General features: G+C 32.9%; 1 protein-coding gene across 2 annotated transcripts in view; it reads right to left on the bottom strand.

Moving 5' to 3' along the window:
• The window catches only part of LOC129747581 (photoreceptor-specific nuclear receptor-like), a 171506-nt gene extending 149196 nt beyond the window's left edge, over positions 1–22310 (bottom strand). For both annotated transcript variants that reach the window (XM_055741868.1, XM_055741869.1), the window contains exons 1-3: positions 21192–22310; positions 576–716; positions 255–510 (exon numbers count right to left, since the gene is read on the bottom strand). In XM_055741868.1, coding sequence (XP_055597843.1) covers positions 255–510; positions 576–716; positions 21192–21246 — 452 coding nt within the window. In that variant the 5' untranslated portion in view covers positions 21247–22310. The remainder of the gene's footprint in view (positions 1–254; positions 511–575; positions 717–21191) is intronic.
• Positions 22311–22577: the final 267 nt, after the last annotated feature.

Genomic DNA, 22577 nt, shown 5'->3' with positions numbered 1-22577 from the left:
AATGTGACCATCACCCGGAATAGACAATTTCACTACATCGAAGCACCGCGCCCGTCTCGAGTGGAATCCACCTTCTGTCCGTTTTGACCTGCCTTTTCCCCCTTTTTGAGCTTCCGCTTCACAGTTTGTAGATTAAATATAACTTATGATAATCAAACATAAATATGTAAGCAATCGAGTCAACTCTGATTGTCCCTCTGGTGATTGATTTATATCTGAAGATTGTCGGGGAAAGTATCGTAACATCGACTTACCGGTAAATCAGTTTCCGCCGAACGCTTCGTTTGAAAAATCCGGAACACCCGTTGCAAGCTAGGATTCCATAATGCTTCCCGGAACTGGTATCGCCACAGACCACACAAATCAGACCCAAATTCTGGGACTTCCGGGCACTGACACTGAGAGTACTGAGACCATTTCCTCCGTCGTTGGACGGGGCCAAATGTTGCGAAGGCCACGGAAGCAGCCGGTTCTGCGGGGAGTAGCAAGATATCGGAGAGCCACGGTGATCTGTGCGAAACAAAACTGAATGATTTCTTTTTTATGAATTTTAGTCGACAGAAGGTCAATCTTACCCGATTTTCCGGAAAGGCCATTTTCACCCCTCGTTAAAGGACCGCCGCCATGACTGCCATCTTCGATAGAAGGAAAGTTGCGACCACTTTCCTCTTTCTCCAATTTGTCATAGAAATCAGCGAGCGATGATTTTGTGAAACCTGCGGAAAAAAAATTGGCTTAGAATTCTAGCGTGAAGAAAATAGAATTGTATCTGGTTCAAATCTAACCATTGCATTTGATTTAAGATTTCATCAAAACCATTCCATCCATTCGAGGTGTTGTAGCCAAAGGGATTGAAAGTGATCAATTTCCAATGAATTTTGCTAAGTCATTATTCAAATCTTAATCAAGGTATTAATAGCAAGATAACAGCTATGATGCAATATTCTAGAAAGTGGCTTTTGTGCTTTAATACACCTTTGACATTGGGTGCCTTTGTTTGTGTTTCCCTGATTATACTCCTCGAAGGAACTTTCTTCAAGAAAGTACCAGTTGACTAAATTTGCATGTAAATGTTTGGAAAGCAAAACATCTTCAAACAATAATTTTTATTCCAGAGCTTGGAATATTTAATTGGGATGAACCATTTCCAATAACTAACTTAATTCAGAATTTATAAATTCTTCTTAACAAGATTCAGCATTCTTGAAATTTTCCCGCAAGTAGATATCCAAGCCCAAATGGGCGTGATTTTATTATATAAAATCCAGGTGTTATGTTTTTTTTAATCAAATCCGGATGTAAATTTTAATTTAGGCCGCCGCACGGGGTGTAGAGGATAGCCTTCTAGTCTTCTGAGACAACGGGCATATGATCAAACAAGGAATACATAGACCACTTTCTATGGGCTAGTGGTTTTAGCATTTGTAAGATTCTAGCTCTCATATCCTTGAAAGATGTACGCTTAGGGCAGAAACACAGTGCACGCGAGCGAGCGAGCGAGCGATTTTTGAATGAACCTGAAATGAATTTCGCGCGAACATTTTTCAGGATCGTTCACAGTGCACGCGACGAACGGGATGCGATTTACACTGAGAAAAAACTTTATGGATAGGAAAGAAAATAATATTTTTGTAAATCAATTCATAGGGAATTGAAAGAATAATTTTTAAGAGGTTATTTTTGTTTTAATCATTATGAAATAATTCGTATGTGACATTCAATTAAAATTTTTAACAGCGTCATAAAACCATTCAATTATTTATATTGCCTAATCCACAAACCGGAGTTTTCATCGCTATCAGCGCCGACGACTTTCACTAACGTCAAATAATGTTGACCCGACAAATCCACGCAACGTTTAATGTTAGATAAATTTGTTCTAGAGTCATATTTGTTATTTAATCCTTGCTCATGTTACAGATTGAACAAGTAAAATTTATCTTATTCTGGATATAAATGTTCTGTGATCAGCAGTTGAGTATTTGCTTTGGTTACAGATGTTAGTATGCTATAAATTTTTCTAGGAGTTTTCATTGTCAGTCCAAGCAACTGATTTTGATCTGGCAGCTGCGTTTCTTTTCCAGTCGACATATTTTGAACTGTATAATCATGATTATAGTAATTTAAGATGAAGGGAAATGATAAATAACCATTTTTGCAGCTAGTACTTTTAATATTTTTCAGCTAATCTACTCTTCTTTTAAATATTTAAAACAATATCCATACATCAATTTCTCTAGGAGAAGTTATTTTATTTGTTCTTAAAGAAAAGGAGTATTTGTTTTTCGAAGAAAATCATTTTTTATAAATCATCTTATTTATTTTGGCATCAAAACTTCACGTTCTTAAATTATTCCAGCAATTAGAAATGGAATGAAAAAATTTTGGATCGTGCGAGACCTGATGACCACGCAATTTGTCACCGCCCGAATAAAAAAACATTGTGAAAAAACCATGAATTTCATTGTCACAATACCATGGATTTCATGGTTGACACTATGAATATGATCGTACATGAAACCATGAAAGTACTGTTGAATTTATCGTTTTCGACATTGAAATTCATTGTTTTGACCAAATTGACCATGAAAAAAGGGGGTTGTTAAGCAACTTAACCATGAAAAAATGAACTTTTTTCCATGCACCTGAAAACACAAAACTATAAAGTTGACGGTTATTATAGCTTCCACTTTTTCTAATGGGAACTATGAATAACATTGTTTTCGAATGAATTTTCATTGTTTCTAGGAAGATGAAAATCAGTGTAATAATGTATTCTAGATCATAAAATGAAAATCCAGTTTTTATTTTTATGAAAAAAAAAAATAAAACGAAATCAGTTTTGTTCATTTTGTTGTTTATTACTTTAATTATTCCACTTTCATTTTATCACTGTCTTAAAATAAATCACTTTAAATAAAATCTTTTTCCGGGCCGCTGATAGGTTGAATCTTTCGTTGACCTGGGCGTTGGACTCGTATCGGACCTTCTTTCGGAATCTTTCCGGTCTTTCCAACTTTTTGGGATGCCTCCAACATTGACAACCGCATCCTGCGCCGCTCATCAACTCGTGTGTTTGTGTCGCTGAAATTGCAAAACAAAAGTTTTGAAGTATGTTTGTATGTTTTTTGAAGTATGTTTTTCTCTTCTCTATATTCCACTCACCGTTTTAATCCTAAAAAATCACCGAAACTACCGAAAAACCGACCGTCGACCGAGATTTTTTCGTCCGTTGAAACATGTCCGATTTTGCGATGAAAACATTCTCGTACACGAAAATTCGGAAATGTCTAAAAACGCAAAAGTTTACCAATGTTCTTTTCGGTTCGGATTATCATTATACCATGAATTTCACAATAACGATAGCAATCACAAGAACCTTACTGTGATACCATGTTTCTGACATACTTGGTAACTACGAAATACATTGAATTAACGATATTATTCATGGTTACCTTGAATACTACGATGATTTCATAATTTAAAGTGGTTGGTGAGGATTAAGATATTAGGATGAAATTTATTGTTCAATTGAATACCATTGTCCGGTTATATTAATACCATGGTCTTGGCTATTCGGGCGGAATCTTCAAAGGTTTCAAATAATTAGAGAAAAAAAACGCGCGCTGGTATATGGAATATGCATCTTATGCAGCTTGGGGAAAAAATAAATTCACAATGTTTAAATTTTCCCCCGAAGTAATGAGTTTTTTTAAGGCACAAAGAGCACAAATTCACCGTGCCGCAAAAAAGTACGAATTTCTCTTCAGAATTTGCTGGTCACCATTTCGTCCATATACTGGACAAAGGACAAGTATATGCTGGGAAAACTTTGTCATAATTGAAATTGACCTCTGCTTCGAATTTATTTAAAAAGTTAGTCGAGGAAAATCGTTTTTTTTTTATTATTTAAAAATAACGCGATATATTTTCAAATAAAACTGCCGAGAAATAATCTCAGTGCAGGTTCATATGAAGTTTGGGTGAACCAAAACAAAGTATTCATGCGACTGCTGCGACGGAGAATTTTCCGAATGGTATTTCGCGCGATAGTACGAATCGCGTCGCTTGCACTGTGAACGGTCTCACAGTTTTCAATATGTTCAAATGAGGTGCGATTCTTCGCGTGAATCGCTCGCTCGCTCGCTCGCGTGCACTGTGTTTCTGCCCTTAGAGTTAGGTACATAAACGGAATCTCTCCGAGGAAACATCAAGTTTCATCGAGAATCCTATATGTGTTTATGTCCATTTAAAAAAAATCTATCCTTTTTTAAACAAAAATTTAAAAAAAACATAGTTCTTGGGTTTGGTATTTTATTTTAAACACTTTTAAACACATTATTCAATCTATGACATTAAAATCCTTCCATACAAAGAGCATGGTCTGGGAACGGATACGATTTTGGAAATTATTTGAACTAAATCACACTACAAAAACATCATAACTGTTCTCAGAAAAAAAAATCGGTAGGCTTCCAGTTCATCAAAAAATGATTGGAGAGTTACGATCGTGCGTGATGATAGTTATCAATATTACAATCTAACATATTTCAGGTTCAGAATGTTCAGAATTAAAAATAATTTGATGTGAAAATCATTGAATTTCTTCTACAAACAAAGACAAAATAAAATTTCAATTTCCAGATGTTCATATATCTAAAGTTTAAAATTAACAGAATCAGATGTTCGAATATTTCAATTCATTACATTAATTAGGAATTTCAATTCCGATTTCAAGTCTATATCTGTTATTGTGATACCCATACATTTCGTAAAGACGTAAACAACTAGGCTCAAGTTCATATTCCGAATTTATTTTCATTCAAATTGGTTACCGTCAACTGGGGCATCATGCGACACTTTTCAACTTCAATGGCTGCTAAAAACTCGATGTCCACAGATAATCATACCTGTTGTACAACAAAAATTTTATGGTTGATGGGCATTTAGGCACAATTTTCCCGTATGTTTGGATAACGTGCCGCTATTAAGCCTACCCCCATTCTGATTCTGATATTTTTGAATTTACAAAAACATTCGATTTTCACCCTACTAGGAAGTAGGGGTGAGTTGTAGCAAACTTTGTTTTAATGAAAAATCAAACGAAAAACTAAAGTTTTTGATATATTTATGATGTTATATCGCATAAAACACCAAATTTTGTTCGAGTTCAATTTTACATTTTTTCTGTCCAAAATTTGTTTACAGAAAAAGTATAAGTGTGCTGCTTACATTAGGGGTAAAAATACTACAAATAATCTACTGCCTGAAATGATAAAAATTAATGATTGGATGGATGAAATTTTGAAATTAACAAACTCGTGATGCAAAAAAAAATCATATTCCAGCATATGGAAACGAGATTCAAAAGGTGAATCTTTGATTTGCATTTCGATGCATTCAAGCCCAGACTGGTAAGCGAACTTAAAAAAATATTGTAAAAACATTGATGATTTTCCGAAAAATATTTTTACATCAAATGTATTGTTATAGGAAAATTAAAGCAAAATAAAGTTTGCAGCTGATATCGTTAAGCCAATCCGTAATACTGGGTAACGTTTTTTACAGCATCGACAAATTTAAAAAATTGTACATCTATGGCTCGATTTTTGATATTTTTTATGAGAATCGAAAGCTATTTCACGATGGATATGAGAAACTATTCATCATCATTTTGGATCATTAAATGGTAACTTTACAACATCATATTTAAATAAAAATTTTATAAGTTTTGTTTTATACAAATCGACATTCAGATCTCAAACTGATTCAATTAAAAAATTAGTTTCAGATACCATAATGAGAACTTTTGAAAAGCTAACTAAATAGGACCAATTCCTAAAATTATTGTCGTTTCTACAGTATATAGGAACAAATTTTCATATGAAAAATCTAATGAAATCTTGATTTGAAGTAGCAACTTCCAATCGAGATAAACACTGTATGTTTTGAATTATGGCATGAATTTTTTATTAAAAAAGTGAACTATTGATTGTTGAGGACTAGAATAACGTATGTCCTTTATTGAAGACATTGAATTCATTATTTCTATGATCGACATTTTGAATGCTCCCTTAAGAACTTTTGAATGCTTTATTATTTTACGCCTCAAAGCATCTTTTGATGATGATTGATGAAAATTAACAATCCTAAACAACTTGTCAAATTTCTTTTCCAGGGGCTTGACTTTTTCATGTATATTTATAACTATAGTTTTCCTGATGTGTGCTTTCAGGTCCGTGTAAAGGACTCGTCCAATGGGGGGAGGGGTTTGATTTGGAGTTTTTGAATTTCAAATTAAGTGAGCAATAATAACACTATTATAAACCATCAATGAAAAAGGAAATGAATTCCCAAAACCATCCTGCTTTTTAAAACCATCATTCAAATTGGAAAAAAAGAATAAAAATGATTTGGAACGGGAAACAATTTAAAATATTTTTTAAAATAATAGTAAAAGAATAAATTTAAAAAAAAATAAAAGTTTCAAATTCTTTTTTTTTTTTGGCAATTTATTTTAAATAATTCAAAATCAAATTCCCTATGCTTGGATAGAAAATTGCTTAAATACTCATTTTAAGGCAGCATAAATTTAAATAATTCAGGAACACCATAAAAAGAATACGAAATTCAATTCAAAATTGAAGTTTCGTACGAACCAGAATTAAAACTAGATGCGGAAATTTCAGAGCACAAAAAGTCGGAATAAAATTAATAAATTTCATCAGAAATAAAAGGAATTTAAATCATATAATTAAAATAAATTACCTTAGGTTTCAAACATGTAGTTTAAATTTGATCAGATTATGAATCCATTTACTTTTTTTCAGCTAATCAAAAATTCAGAGCTTTTCTAGACGCTTTGAAAAAATTGAATTCTAGTATTTTTAAAAAATTTTGAAAATAAGACTATTTCTGACATAATTCAAGAAAGTCTTTTTGAGTATTTGGTAACTCTTTTAACAACTTTGTTGAAGATACAAAACGATATTACTTATGCTTCGAGAAACTTCAAAGATTCCACCTGATTAACATATTCAAAATCGTGAAAATTGTCTCATTATGCAGAATTGGAAAAAAAAATTGTCGAAAAGAAAACATTAGATAGCAGTCAAAATAACTTGTGGTATTCGGGAAACTTGATTCTTTATTTTCGAAATCTTTGTAATGTTCACAAATTAATTTAATAATTTTTTATCTATTTTCAAAATTTATTTCGGAAAAACGTGATTTGATAGGAAAAAAATGCATATTTAAATGGGATCAGCCCCGCGAAATTTACTCTAAACCATTTAATGCATGATTTTTTTTCAGAATTAGAATAGCAGTTACTGATTCAGTGGTTGATTGAGATTAAAAAAAATGTTAGAAATTGCAAATCTGAAGAAATAACTGCAACTTTCCAAAAACAACTTTTTTCAAAAAAAAAAAAAGAAATAAATAAACCAATTTGATTTTTACATACTTTGTTAAATATCTCACACATGCATTAAAATATCATGAAAAAAATAGCATGGGCTTATTTCTTTTAATCTCTACAATAATTTTGTGAATACATCAGTCGAAAATATCCACGCTTTTCCAAGATATTTGGATTTTGATTAGTGTTGTTTTAAAACAACACTATGCATCAAAGGGCTAAATTCTTTGCACATAGGAAAAATATGAATTTTGTTGCCTTGTGCAATCAATTTCAGATTGGAAAGGAAAAAGGTTTTTCAATTCTTAGGGTGTTCAGTGATCGAACTCAGAGTTGATTTTTTAATTAAATTATTCCTGATATCAAAATAAAGAACAAATGAAATTTACTTTCGGAATTTATGATAATTACATTTTATATTTTAAATGAATCCTATTCGTTCAAATGATCATTAAAAATAATATCGAAAAAAAAACCCAGGGCAGAATAGGGTAACGTGGGCCATGAGGAAACGTGGACCACTCTGAATATCTCAGCTGTGTGTTGAGATAAAAATCTCAATAAAACTCTCATCGCCGTCGCTTTGCGTAAGCATATATTTCTATATGTTGTGTGCTTCTGTTATTTAACTAGCTTGAAAATAATACTTACATCATTGAACAAGCACCCGAAAATTACATCGGGGAAGAAACAAAAGTTCATAACAAAAATATGCTCATGTGTTTAATATATCAGTTTTGTCTTGCTCTTTCACATGAAAAGAAATTTTTACAAATCATCTATTGTGAGGAATCATTGGCCTCATAATTTGGGGTTTCTTTGGCAACCTTTATTTTGGTGTTTTTATACGCATTTATAACTTAAAATACATTTATCCTATCTGTTCGCCAAATGAAGAGTTAAAAATGTTCTGTCAATATTATTCATTACGATATAGACGAACATAACTCTTGTATAAGGAATTTTGTCATGTTGTGCATGTTGTTTGATCAATTTGGATTCGGTGGCCCATAATTCCCCACCATTTTTAAAAAATACAAAAAAATGCTTTTTAAATAATCAGAACTCAGCAAAATAATTTATTTAAAAATGACTTATGATCTGTTAGAAATGTTGAAGCATACAGAAAACCATACCACTTTTTATTTTAACTTTTATCATCTAGAAGTTATGGAGCAAAGAAAAAAAGTGGCCCATGATACCACACTCTCCCATACATTTAAAAAAATTGAATTGAAACTTAATACTTAATGAGCAATAAAAAACTGGTAAGAAACAAAATATTGCAAATTTGGTTTAAAACATTAAAAGTAAAAGAAAACACAAATTTAGAAAACATTACAGATCAAAATTAAAGCTTAGTTCTTTTAGAAATGGGACAGTTACGAATGCCTGTATCTAAAAAACCATTCGTTTGAACGAAATACTTTCTATGAAGAAAAAGAAGGTAATGTTATGATCTTTCACGAAAAAAATTGAAAAAAAATATTTACCGTTTTTTGTTAAAGAAATTTCGACTTTATTCTTGGTATCTCCCTTTGGCCGGCGCACACTTTTTTCAGTCATGGTATTGATCAGTTTCTCCAACTTATACTTCGTAAAATCTATATTTTAGGTGGCTTCACCCTCCTTCTTCAATTTCTGATACTTTTTGGTCCAATACTTCTCTGGAAACTGGAAACTGGAAGCATTTTAATGGATACAGTTGTTTCGAAATGACCAAATTTTATTATTTTTGACCACATTTTTGAACGTTTTTTTTTTCGGTACCGGTTTTACAGCTTAAGAGCTTTGGAACTATCAAAAAATGGTTGTTTGAGGTTGGATTTCAATGAGTCATCACTAGGCAACACTTTCAGCTTATCGGAGAAAATTGTTTTGGACATTTCAGCGATCTACCCTTAGTTTTTCGTTTATTGAAAATTAAAAATGCTGGTATGAGACTTGACTTCCTTGATGATCCTTAACCGTCGTTGCCAATCATGTGCTTCTCTCCAATGCTTGATTTGAACTTTGTGGACATTATTGACAGTGTTTGCATACTCATCCACCACAAAAACTCAGTAATTCTTTGAATAATCAACGGTTTTGTCAGCTATCAATTTGATAATAACGTATTTTCAAGGAAACTGTGCAAAATTATTTTTTTCTTTTTCTCTTGCATCGTACATATCTCAAAAACGCGTAAATTTTAAATTTTGAAAAAAATAGGTCGATTAGTTCTTTTTACAGGCAACAAAATGTTGTCAAAATTTTCAATATCCAATAACTAGTTAACGAGCTATTAGCAAATGAAAGTGTCCCATTTCTAAAAGAACTAAGCTTTAAGCTTAAAAGTTGCTATTTTCTTCGAATATTTGTTTTCACTTTTCATAAATGATTTTCAAAATCATGGTCGATTTTAAGAACACGTTAAAATTTGAAAAAAAAATTACCTTAAAACAAATGCCAGATATGAATAGAAACGATAAGTATTTTACCATTATAGTTGGAATTTTCTTAATACAAATATTATGCAATTTTTAAAACTTATTTATCAAATTCAGTTTTTATTTGATTAAAATCCTTTAACATATGGAACTGATTGTAAAAAAGTTTAAAATGATTTTTTGAACAATGTTTTTATCTGCAGAATACGTTTCATTCAATTTCTTCAATAAATCGAAATGAATGTTGGGGTTTCTATTTCATTTTGCCCAATCGGTTAACTGTCTCGAGTATTAAATATCTATCACATGAAAACGCAAAGTTGTGGATACGTTAAATTAGGATTTCATCAATGAGTTTAAGGATTAAAACAGTTGGTTTGTAATTCTGAACTTGTTTAAACTTCTTTAAAAAAACACATTTCAAGGGTAAAGTTGGGGGTTTGAAAGATAAGAATTATTGTATTTTTGTTTTTTTTTTTCACTGGTACAGTAGCAACCAGTGGACAAGCAGTAAACAAGCAAAATCGTCTCGGAACGATGCATATTATGAAGTTTCAATTCACAATTTTCTGTTAAAAACTGATTAATATTTGTCTTTATCATATTTTACTAAAATGAGAAGTTCTGAGTCTAGACTGTAGGTCTTAAAGTAGGGTTAACATATCCTGCAACGCCAAATAGAGTACATTGCGATTGCGATTAATACCAAGATAACTAAAATCGTTCAAATAAAGCCAATTTGCTGAAAGTCATGTGTCATTTAAATTAATTAGAAATTTTCTTTCAAAATATTCTTTAACGATTGAAAAACGATGAGTCAGAAATTCAATACTCCTAGCTGGATTATTTGAAGAAATAGTAGTGTTTGAGAAGTGTCTGTAAGTTGCATTTCTTCAGTATATTTTGTTCAAGATGTGGAACACAAACTTCATAAACTGGAAGAAATAAGTTCGTTTTTCGGTTAAATTTATTTCAACAAAAAAATACTCAAAAAGATAAATACGCCCATTTCTTCATCACAAAAGAGTACATGAACTCTTAAATGAGTATGTATGGTTTCCCTATCTTAGAGTGATATGTAATAAAACTCCGGAGGCGAGCAAATTTTCTGATAAATTTGTTATGGGAGAGTGGGAAATCATGGGCCACTTTTTTTCGTTGTTCCATAACTTCTTTTTTATAAAAGATTAAATGAGAATGAAAAATGGTATGGTTTTCTACATTTTCAAGGTATCATAAAGTTTTTTTTTAAATTTTTAATAAGTTATTTTCCCCAAATTCTGACTGTTTGAAAAAAAGCAATACTTTTTGGATTTTGAAAAATGGTAAGGAATCGTAGGCCACCAAATCCAAATTGATCAAATAACATGCAAAATAATGAGTTGACCCAAAACTGTGATTTCCCAATTCATTTCGTTATTTTAAAGCAATTTCAAATGATGAAATGAAAAAGAGAGCTGTGTATGATCGCATAGTTTCCAAAACCTGGCTCGCGAATATTTTGGCAAAATTTCTTACATAGAATGGACAAAATATTATTCATAACTCTTCATTTGGCATAAGAAAACTTTACAGATAGGTAGAACGTATTTAAAGCTCTTAATGTGTATAAAAACATAAAAATATAGGTGATTCAAGATGTGTGGCCCACGATTCCCCACAAGCTATGATTTGCAAATTGGTTGCGTTTGTGTGACTTATTGATGTTTCATCAAAAATTCCTTTTTCACGTGAAAGATCATGACAAAACTAAGATCATAAGCGTATGAGCATATTTTTGTTATGCACTTTAGGTTCCCCATCGATGAAATTAGCGGGTATTTTTTTAATTATGGAAGTAATTTTTTTTTTAACTTTTTTTAGCTTGATAAATAAAAGAAGCATATGATGCGTATTTCAGTTAACAACATATAGGAATATATGCTTACGCAAAGCGAAGACGATGACGATTGGTTTGAGATTTTTATCTCAACACACCTCGAGATATTAAAAGTGGCCCACGTTTCCCCATGGCCCACGATACCCTACTCTCCCCTAACACTTATTTTAAACCCCTTCCTGGACCTAAATAATTCCCACTACTGTGATAGATCCATTTGAGTTGGAAAAATCGTCATAAGGGGGGTAAAACTTCAAACCCCCGTTAGCAGGGCCTTGCATAATTTGTACTGCAATACTTTCTAAATAAATATTGTTTTATATATGTTTATTTAGAACAACTTTGTAAAAACATTTTTTTTTCTTTAGCCTTTGGCTGGTTCGTCTCTGGTTGTAAAAAAAATTCCTTCTCATTGTTCAACGAATGAAAGACCTCCTTCCCCATTTTAAAATAGAGGGTTTTACAACAAATCCTCAATTTCAATCTCGAATGAAATTTTGGATCTTAAAAATAAAATTTTCATAGAATTAGTTTATCTTTAGCAATTTTAATTGCTGTTTCTATACTGCACATAACCATTCCTTTTTTCCATCCTTATAACAAAAAAAAAAACCTGAATCTGAAATAAACTGGATGATTTGAATTATTTACGTCTTGATTATGAATTAAATAAAATTTCACGTGCAAATTATCCCTAATATATTTTAATAAAAGGTTTTTGTCGTTCTGCAAAGTAGACTTTAAATTTAAATGTTGCAGATTAAATATGCTCAATGTAATACTGAATAAAGTTATAGCCTGCAGTTTCCATTTTCCTGAAAGTTCTTTGGAATTAATTGAGAAGCAACAAGTATGTAGATACATCTCGGAATGAGCTGCACATCAGTCGAACAAATACAGCACCAACTGCGTTAATACAAATTGATCCAAATGCCGTTCGTTAGGTGTAAAACATTAAATATACTGTTTGCCAAGAGGGAGACATATTTGCTGGTAAACAGTTTGTCACCCGGTATTTCACCACCATTATTGCGCTCGGTCGATTCTTTGTTGCAACATCTTAGAAGATTGTTGTAGGAATTTAGGTTGGCAGCAAAATGTTCCACACACGAAACAAAGATAAAAATTGTTAGTCACCGAAAAAAAAACGCATCTCCTACTCTACTTCGGTTTAGACAGCTGAAATCGAAAGTGTTGCGAGTTGAAATTTTGATGATTAAGCTATTGACATTGAGACGTTTGAACGAAATAAATACTAAGGTACTGCAGTTTCACCTTCTTCGCAATCACCCTTCCTTTTCTGTTAGACTTTGAACGTTCAAAGTGAGTAGCTACTGTTACTTAAATGTTCGACAGTTGATTAAATTTGCATCGATGCCGCCGTTGGAAAGGCGCCTTCCATCTTCTGCCCGTATCATCGAATTCTCGGATTGCCCTTAGTCCAGTTGAAATTGAGCCGATTTATTGAAATCTAGGGTGTTATTGCGAGAGCCTACGTGAGGAAATACCCAGATACCCAGATTAAGCCGTATGCAAATTTGGCATTCTGCAATACCGGACTTGTGAATCCGGTTGATAATTTTTTTTTTGCATCCTCTCATCGGCGCTTATGGTAATAAACGCTGGGCGATATATTTTCAGCTGGAATAGGTAATAGATTTGTAATGAACAACGACTTTGATAAAGCCGCTATTGAGGGATTGTTTAGATTTCTGCCAAATATGAACAATTCATAAAAAAAACTTAAGTGCTGTGCAATGAGTTATAGCCAAAAAAAAACTAAATATATTTAATTTTCTTCATTGGTATTTTAATGACTTATTGAAATGTAGTTCTACAAACATTTTAGGCTTTTTTTGTAGAAATAATGTTATGCTGGAAGGGTACAGATTGATTTAAGACATAAATTGTTCAAAATACACTTAATTTAGTTAAAGGTTATGTTGAATAATGACATGTAATAATATGGTCCCTTGTGAATAATAACTTTGAAAAGACATTATGAATTTTCTAGGATTCAGTAAATAAAAACAGGTAGCACAATGGATTTATAATATAAAATGTTTTGAAAGATTACTAAACAGTTTTCGGTTTTATCATTTCTTGAAATTTTCCTAGAAATTTTCATATTCTTATCCTCAAAATTCGAGATTGCATCTCGGTTCCTCGAAAAATAAATGGTAAATCGCCCAACGTGGAAGCTCAACTTCCCATTACGGATAAAAAACTGAACAATTAGCCGGTAAGGGTCATACAGACCGGATTACTTATTCTGTATATTAGAAACTACTAAATCATGTTCACTATTAATTTATGAAGAAAGACATTATTAAAATTTCATTGGCGTCTGAAAATTAATCCGAATGACAAAGATGGCGTTTTTGAACAATCATCGTGACCAATTTGGTTCGAATAATGAAATTTCACTTTGTCAGCTAGATTTAAGATTGAAGCATAAAAAAAGTTTTTACTTTTTATTTTACTTTAGTTTAATCATACCGAATAGATACTAGGAACCTAGGAAAAGTAGAAACAAGCTGGAAAATCGGAATTATAACGTAAAATATAACAACTAAGAGGTCCCATAATATCTCGGATAGTTTTACTCAAATAAAAGCTAAGACCCGCTAGAGTGAATAATGCTAAAATTTTTCTCGCATTTATAAAGGCTGAGCAAATCAGAACCATTTTTTTTTTTCAAAACTTGGTAAAATCTGAGTTTATGATTTAGATTTTCTAAACAAATTCAGGATTAACATTGGCAAAATTCAGAGATTATTTCGAAAAAAACATCAAGAAGGTAGTGAGGAATAATACTTCAAATTTCATTATTTTTATCAAAACGCGTTAGCAACGTCAAAATCGTTTTCCAAACTTCCTTTTAAAAAGAAATTCAGACAAAGCTAGCTCAAAAAATGTTGCACAGCTTGAGTTTTCTGTCTTTTTTCCTGTGCATAAGTCCAGCAAAAGACGGACTTGTTTTACAATATTATGGCAACAATCCAGACCGTAGTTTAATTATCTGGTTCACTTTACTTTGAAAACCCGTGAATGCCCGAAAAAATATGGAAACTCTTGAATGTCTACCCACATCAAAAATAATTCATCACGTTCTCACGTCATTGAATAAAGAACATATTTCAGGAGTTCTCAGCGAGTTAAGCATTATGTTTTTAATATGATATATTTTCTCAACAGAAAAAAAACGTTAAGGCTTTACTTTTTATTAACTTGGTCGAGATTTGAACAAATAACTGTACCAAATTATCAGTTTTCGAAAGAAGACTTGCAGCACAGAATAGGTAGAACAAAGAAAAACATCTCCCATTTTAATTATGTCCGAATGTCTTGTACAATTGCAAGGTATATTGCTTTAAATTTAAACTTTGCCGTTAGTTGTGAGAATTTATAATTCATGTTTATACGTTAATTGATTTTAAGACTTTACAAAGAAATATTCCTGAATTTTATCCAGACAATGTCAGAGCAAATACCGGAAGTTATTGAAATTTTTTTTTAAAATAAGAAGAACTTGAACAGTCATTAAAAATCAATGGGAATTGAATTTATAAAACTGGGCAATGTAGAATGCTCACTTTATAACCATAAGTATGAGAATGAATCATGCAAAATTATTGTTAATTTTTTGATCATTATTGAAATTTGCAAAAATCAATTTAAAACAAATTTCCTCAGTTACTTAAGTTGGTCCAATCGGCCATACTGAGTTTGTTTTTTTTTTTCAAATTCAAATTGAATCTTTTCCAACTGAAGTTTTCTACTATTGATTCTGAAGTACTTTGATTATAAAAATTTTCTCACTGAATTTTCTGAATATATTGAATTCAACGTATCATTTTCCAAAAGATAATTCTTAAATTGATTTCAATACAAATAGAGATTCAATTTATTGACATTTTCAAGTCTTTTGCTTTTTTTAAGTTTCATGGTTTGAACTCGAGAGATTTGTTGTAAAACATTTGAATTTTTAATGATTACTGATTATGTGTTTTGAACATCTTATCTTCATGCTGATTTTATGTATGCAAATTTATTTTTTGCCACATTTAAAATAACTATTTGACAAATTTTCCTGTTTTCAATATTTGATGTGAAATTTAAAATCCACATCACATTTTTAAATTTTAACACATAACATAAAAACAATTTTTTAGGTTTATTAAAATGACATTGAAATGAAATAATTTTTTTTAATAAATAATTTAGTTTTTTTCTTCTCTGGCTCTGATTGTAACTTTGTTTCTCAAGTTTGTTTATGAATTGCGTTGATATTTGAATTTAAGACACTGATGAGATTCTAAATAAAATATGGTTCCAGGGTTCGAATTATACTCTTGAACTCTTTTATCCGTATCTCCATAGAATTTGGATTTACTTCTTTGGATTTTTTTTTAAATTTTGGATTCTAAGTCTGAAATCTTAAAGTTACTTTCCAATTATTATGAGGGAAATATTTATCCTGCTTTCGATAAATCACAAAATAAGCTATCAAAGATGAAACAAACATGTTCTAATATATGTATGTGTAAATTTTATTTTCTAACCAGAAAATTCTAGATGCTGATAGAATTATTCAATAAATTACGAATCGAATTTTTAAATTTACAGCTCGTAAAAAAGTTTTCATTTTCGATTAGTTGGCATACTTAAACAATTATTCGGATACGAGGAATGTTTCTTTAATTATTTGAGACCCCTCCCTTCTTCCAGTGGGGGTTAAGGAAGAGGGAAGCCCCTTCAATATTATTTTTGTTACATAACTCGAGATCTAATCGAGGAAATGGAACCAAATTAGGCTAAGAAGGATATTTGAGTAGAACAAACCTTTCTTAGATGGTGTTAGACCCCTCCCTTATCCCAGCGAGGAGATAGATAGAAAGGTGAAGATTTAGTCGGAAAATTGGACCAAATTTGGCATGGGATCATTTGGATATGGGGAAAGGATCTATGATTGTTTGAGACACCTCACTACTTCCATCGGGAGGATAGGAGGAGGGAAGAGCACATCCTTACAATTTTGTACATATCTCTTCAACTCAAGAGTGGAATGAATCAAATTTAGCGCGCAGGGGTATTTGGGTGGATAAAAGATTCCATTGGGGAAACAGGAAGGGAGGATGGGGCTTCCATACAATTTTTCATAACTGAAGAAATAATCAAGCAAATCGAACCAAATTTGGCATGGGAGGACATTTGAATACGGTTAAAGACTCAACGTTGTTTGAAACCTCTTCCTGATCCCAGTGAGGAAATAAAAAGTGGGAGGGGGCCATCATACATGTTTCAAAACAAAAAAGAGAATTAATCAGTCGAAAGGCACCGAACTTGGTATGGGATTGTGTTTTGATACGAGTAATTTTTATATGATTATTTGAGACCCCTTTCTTCCATTGAGTTGGATAGGAAGAGGAGACGGGAACTCCATAAATTTTCCGTTGCATATCTATAGAATTATACATACGAAGAAACCAAAAGAGAATTTAGGAACGAGAAATAATTCTATGCCCTCCCTCTTTGCAGAGGGGTAATAAAAAGTAAAAGGGACCTCTCATACAATTTCTAACGTAGCTCCAAAACTTCAGAGATCAAATTTTGCCAAATTTGACCTGGGAGAGTATATGAAAACAAGATAAGATTATTTGAAACTCCTAACTTTTATTTAGTGAGGAGATAGAAAAGGCAGAGGGTTCATCCATTTTTTTTTAAATTTGAGAAATGGTTTTGCTGTTAAGGGCCTTAAAAACAAGAATTATTTCTATGATTTTTAACAGGGGAACATTCTTAACTTTTTTTTTAGAATGACTTGGAAGAGGAATTTTAAACTACGCTCGAAACGATCAATTCACAGTCTTAGTTAGTCATTTTACTTGAATTAAACGATGTTATTCACACCGTTTTCATGAAATTTTTCTTAACAATTTGTTAACGTGCACAATAATTGTTTAAAAATGGAACGCAGTATCATTTGGCGGACGGAACCCGTATTATTTGTTTAATGGATCTGTTATCGCGTACATCCGAAATCTTCGAAAAAAACGAGTCATTTGGGCGGATGAAAATTTAACCATTTTAATAAAATAAAGCCTAAAATAAAGAATTTTACGAATATATTTTAGCCTTATTTGAAATTTAAGAGCGTATTCTACACCAAAAAAGTAGGAACTAAAGATTCAAAATATGAGCTTTTTCCTAAACACAGAAATCTTGACAATCTCTAGTGTGTAGAGTATGGCAAAACCAGGATGTAACAAAAAAAAAACAGAATACCCGAAATTTTAAGTGACACAATGCCACGGCTAATTTCAAATGTGGTTGAATTGTCTTGTTGACTTGGAACCTTCCAAAGCTGTTCAAGTCAATGTGACCCGCAGCAGAGATTCGAAGCATCTTAATCATCATTCCAATATACTGAAGATCTGAGATATTTTAGAGTCAAGTATGTTTAATGAAAGTAATATTGAAATTAATGAGAAAAAAATAAAAAGTTGAGTTACTAAAATCGGTAATTTACCGAAGAAGATACAGTGAAGTGAGATACAGTGAAACAAAGTCAAGAATTGATTTTTTAATTTAGATTTTTTTTATCGGAACATCTGGAAAAGAGGTCAAAATTTTCATCGGACCACCACATATTTATAGAACGTCAGATAGGTAAATTCTTGAAAACTTTAAAAATCAAAGGAACCCTTCAATACTGCAAAGCTGTCAGAATTTAAAAATAAAACTGTTTTTGGAATTTTTTTCGTTCAGACCCAACTGCAGATAACCTGGTAGAACAAATCTATTCAATTTTAAAACATTGTAAAACAAGATAAAACTACCTACAAAAAATAGGCCAAATTTTGCGGCCACAGGAACAATAACAAACTACAAGTCTAATTTTCCTGAAACGGATCATTTTTTTTTGTAAAATATGCCGCTTATGTAATAACACCACTAGCATCGGTATGAAATTGGCTTTCTGATAAATACAATTTTTTTTGCGGAAATCTTGAGTTAATATACTCTAAATCCAGTGCAAAGTTATTTTTTGTGCAAAAAAATCCTTAAAAAAATGTAAATGGACAAAAAGTTCGAAAAACAGCTACCTTTGAAAATTCATCAAAAATTCTGTGTTTCGTATTTTGACAATCTGAAAAAGCCAAAATGTGCTTAATTATGTCAACTTTTCAATCGTCTTTTCAAAACTTATGTGGTGTGCCATAAACAATTTTCACGGCTCCTTAAAAGAAATGTTCGGTTTTGGCCATGATCTTAAAAAAAATTAAAAAATGTGCAACATATAGCATCTAACTTCAGTTTCCTTGGAAACTAAGCTTCATTTTTTGAGCATCCCGTAGCTGATCTACAGTCTTTTTTCCGAAGCATGTGTTTTCGGTTTTTTCTAAGACTTTGGATGTATTTTTTTGATGTATATTTTTTGGATGTATCGTATTTTGGTTGAGTATTGTAAGAAAAACATATTTGAGTCACATCACGAGGTTTCCAAAATTATAAATTTCGTGATAATCGGTTGGGAAACAAGAGAGATGTAAAGGTTTCAGTCAGGAGTGTCCAATTGACACTCCAGGGACTGTAACGGGTAAAAATTTCAGGCACAAACGGCACAAACCTACAAAATTTGGGGAGCCGAAGTTCGAGTTCCGCTGAAAAAAGGTTCAAGTAGCCTTCTATGGACTTGAAGGCCGCCGACCGTGGCCTAGAGGATAGCGTTCAAGTCTTCTAAGCCAGAGGTCATGAGATCAAGACTAGGTCACGGCATACATAGTACTCTTTCTGTGGGTTGATGGTGTTAGCATTAGTAAGATGCTAGCCATTATATCCTTGAAAGATGTACGATTTAGTCTTAAGGTAGAATTTAGATCTCTTCAAAGAAACATGAAGTTTCACTGAGATCCTATATGTGTGTGTTCGTTCCATAAAGTTCTTCAAATAGCCTTTTTTGTGACATGTCAATCACATCCATTCAGTATAAAAGTTACAAATTAGGTCTCAAATAGCCTTCTATGGACTCGAAGTTCCAAAAAGTTTCTCAAATAGCCTTTTTTGAGACGTGTCCGCCATTTCATGAATATGAAATGTGAACGATCAGCACAAAAGGGCATATAATCAATTAATCATTTTTTGTAGCTTGGAAATTGTTGAAATGTATAATTTAGATTGATCTTTCAACTCAGAACAACATAAACCTAACCCGCAAAAGGATTGTTTTTGAAAAAATTGTTTTACTTTAAATAATATCGTCCAACTGTATTTTTCTTATCACGAATTTATCACACATTGAAAGTCAGTTGGAGCAATTCATGATAAACTCAAGAATTTGTATAATTTTACGCTTAGCAGTTATAAACATGGAGTTCGAATTTATTTTAAACCGGTATTATTTTAACGGATGTTTGATTTATATGTTTTTTTTGTGACGTTTCTGAGTAATACCTAACATGCGTCTTCGCTGCTGGTCGCTGGCTGCCCTTGCGGTTATTCAAGAAAAACTTATTACCACTCCTAGGCGTGGCGTCGTGGCAGCGTGTTGGCTATCATCTCGAAGGGTTGCGGTTGAAGTCTGATATCAGGACTAATTTTTTTCATTAGGTTGTTTGATTGCTGAATCAGCAAATCAAACAAATGTGTAACAGGCGTGCGTGCCGGAATGTATCGAACAAAGTCAAAAACTAAGCAATTCCGCCAGAAGAATTGAGGTGATGGGAGGAATAAAGATGGATGCTGAGAAACCGGTTGCACCTCATGGGTTGATGGAGACCGAAGTGAGAGAGGAGAGAAAAGATTTTTTTTTGTTGATTAAACGATTACTCGTGAGCTGAACAGAAGGCCGTTCAAATGTGAAATGGAACTTCAAAGTTTCAATAAGAACTTAAATTTTGGGCTGAATGAATCGAACTTCAGCACTTTGATTTTGCTGATTTTGTTGTGTTTGACCTTTTAGACGAGTCTTTTGGTGGCTTGGGATGGGTTGTAATTACGACCCAAATACATCGAATTTTGGAAATTGCGGGTCACCACTTTTAATCATGCGATTTAGCTCCGCTTTGTGAAAAATTGAAAGTGTGAATTGGTGCCCAAATTTTCATTTTACTGTGTACACTTAGTCCCCCTTACTTCCCTTCCAGCTGGAATGTTTAAAACACGCCATGTTAAAAAAAGAGAGTTCGAAAAAAGTGCAGTATTTTCTTTGTGGATAACTTATACGTCTGTGTATGAAAATTAATTAAGTTTTCAGTAATTTGAAAACAGTTTTTTGGGAACACGTGTTTTCAAACATATTTACAAAGTTTCAGAAAATTTATACGGCTAGAAGTAGCTTCGGCCATCAATAGGTTAATCTAACAATTCATTTTAAAGATAAATGAAGATGGAAAAGAATGTATGAAAACGAATAGAATTATAGGTGCATATCAAATCAGATAGTTTTGATGCAATTTACCTGGTTTACTATCCTGTATCATCGTCCCACTTTCCATATCTCCAAAAGAAAACATTCAACCAAGTTTTGCTAGCTATCACGTTTCACGGTTCTAGATTGACGCGTTTATACGATTTATAAGCTAAAAACAGCAGTACCATATGATATCTGATCGCAAACACATCCAACTTCGTGACACTTTCCCACTCACTTAAAACCCGAATCGCGAATCGCAACCGTAACGATAACACCGCGATTTGAACGTTAATCCTTTTCAATTTCGCATCATTAATTGCGTGATACCCACTCTGATTTTTTTCTTCCGGTGCATGGGAACATCACACAAAAAAACTTAACTCTAGGAACACAGCTGCACTTGCACCCAGAAACGATGCGAATTTCCACGGGAGAGAACGGAAAAATAGCAATCCAATTTAAACTCGAATCACTCGTCGATCGTCACACCGGGGTCGTCGTCAGTCTTTTCGTCAAACCGTTTGTTGGAGAAAGCTCTAATTTTCGATTGACACTGGATTTGTTTTTTTTTTTTTTTTTTTGGTTTGCTTTTTCGCTATACTTCAGGTTGATTATTCGACTACGATGCTTTGTAGGCCTCTGGTGGTGAACTTTTTCTGTTTAGATTTAGTTTTTTGCTGAGAAATGCATTTTTCATTTGCTGAAAGCTTTCTCGAGAGGTATCCTATGAACGGTAGAGTCTACTCGGCTATCAATGACCGGAATAAGTGATTTATAGATAGCCCTGAATCCAGGAGATTCACAGATGCTTCCCGATGCTAGGTGCACTTCCCGATATCCGTTCGTCAACTAAAAATCACTCCGTTAATTCGATAACAACGACCACATACTGACTTCGTCGGCTGCCGTGAACTGTTTGTCTGTTTGCCGGCAGCTCGGAAGCCAACCCCTGGTCTCTGGATATCTGATGCCATATAATAACGGCACCAACCCAAAACCAACATCAACATCATCATCATCATAGTCGTAGTCGTCATCCCGGAGATCAGCCAAAACGCTCAGGCTCCGACATCCAGCCCCGGAAGGAAAACACACAAATCGCGGAGAGAGGGCGGAAAAATGCATACACACCCGCACGAACACTGACTGCATGAGAGAATTTATGATTCGTCCTACTTGATTTCGAAATTCCACATTTTTTACTTTTGCCATAAGCCACCACTCTGGCAGCCAACCAGCCAGCCAGTCAGCCCAAAACCTGTACCGAATTGTAAGGGCCCTATCGAATGGCCATGGCAAAAACGGCTACCAGCCTCGGCATCCCTCATCTCACGGATCGGGAATTCGTGGAAGAGGTGGGCTTGACTCCTCCTCTCTGTTGACGACACAGAGCAATTCCTAACGACTACGACGACGACGGTCACCAGAACA

This window comes from Uranotaenia lowii, chromosome 2 (genome assembly GCF_029784155.1).
Source record: "Uranotaenia lowii strain MFRU-FL chromosome 2, ASM2978415v1, whole genome shotgun sequence".
In the NCBI taxonomy this organism is placed as follows: domain Eukaryota; kingdom Metazoa; phylum Arthropoda; class Insecta; order Diptera; family Culicidae; genus Uranotaenia; species Uranotaenia lowii.
Note: the sequence above shows the minus strand (reverse complement) of the source record. Positions and strands in the feature narration are given on the sequence as shown.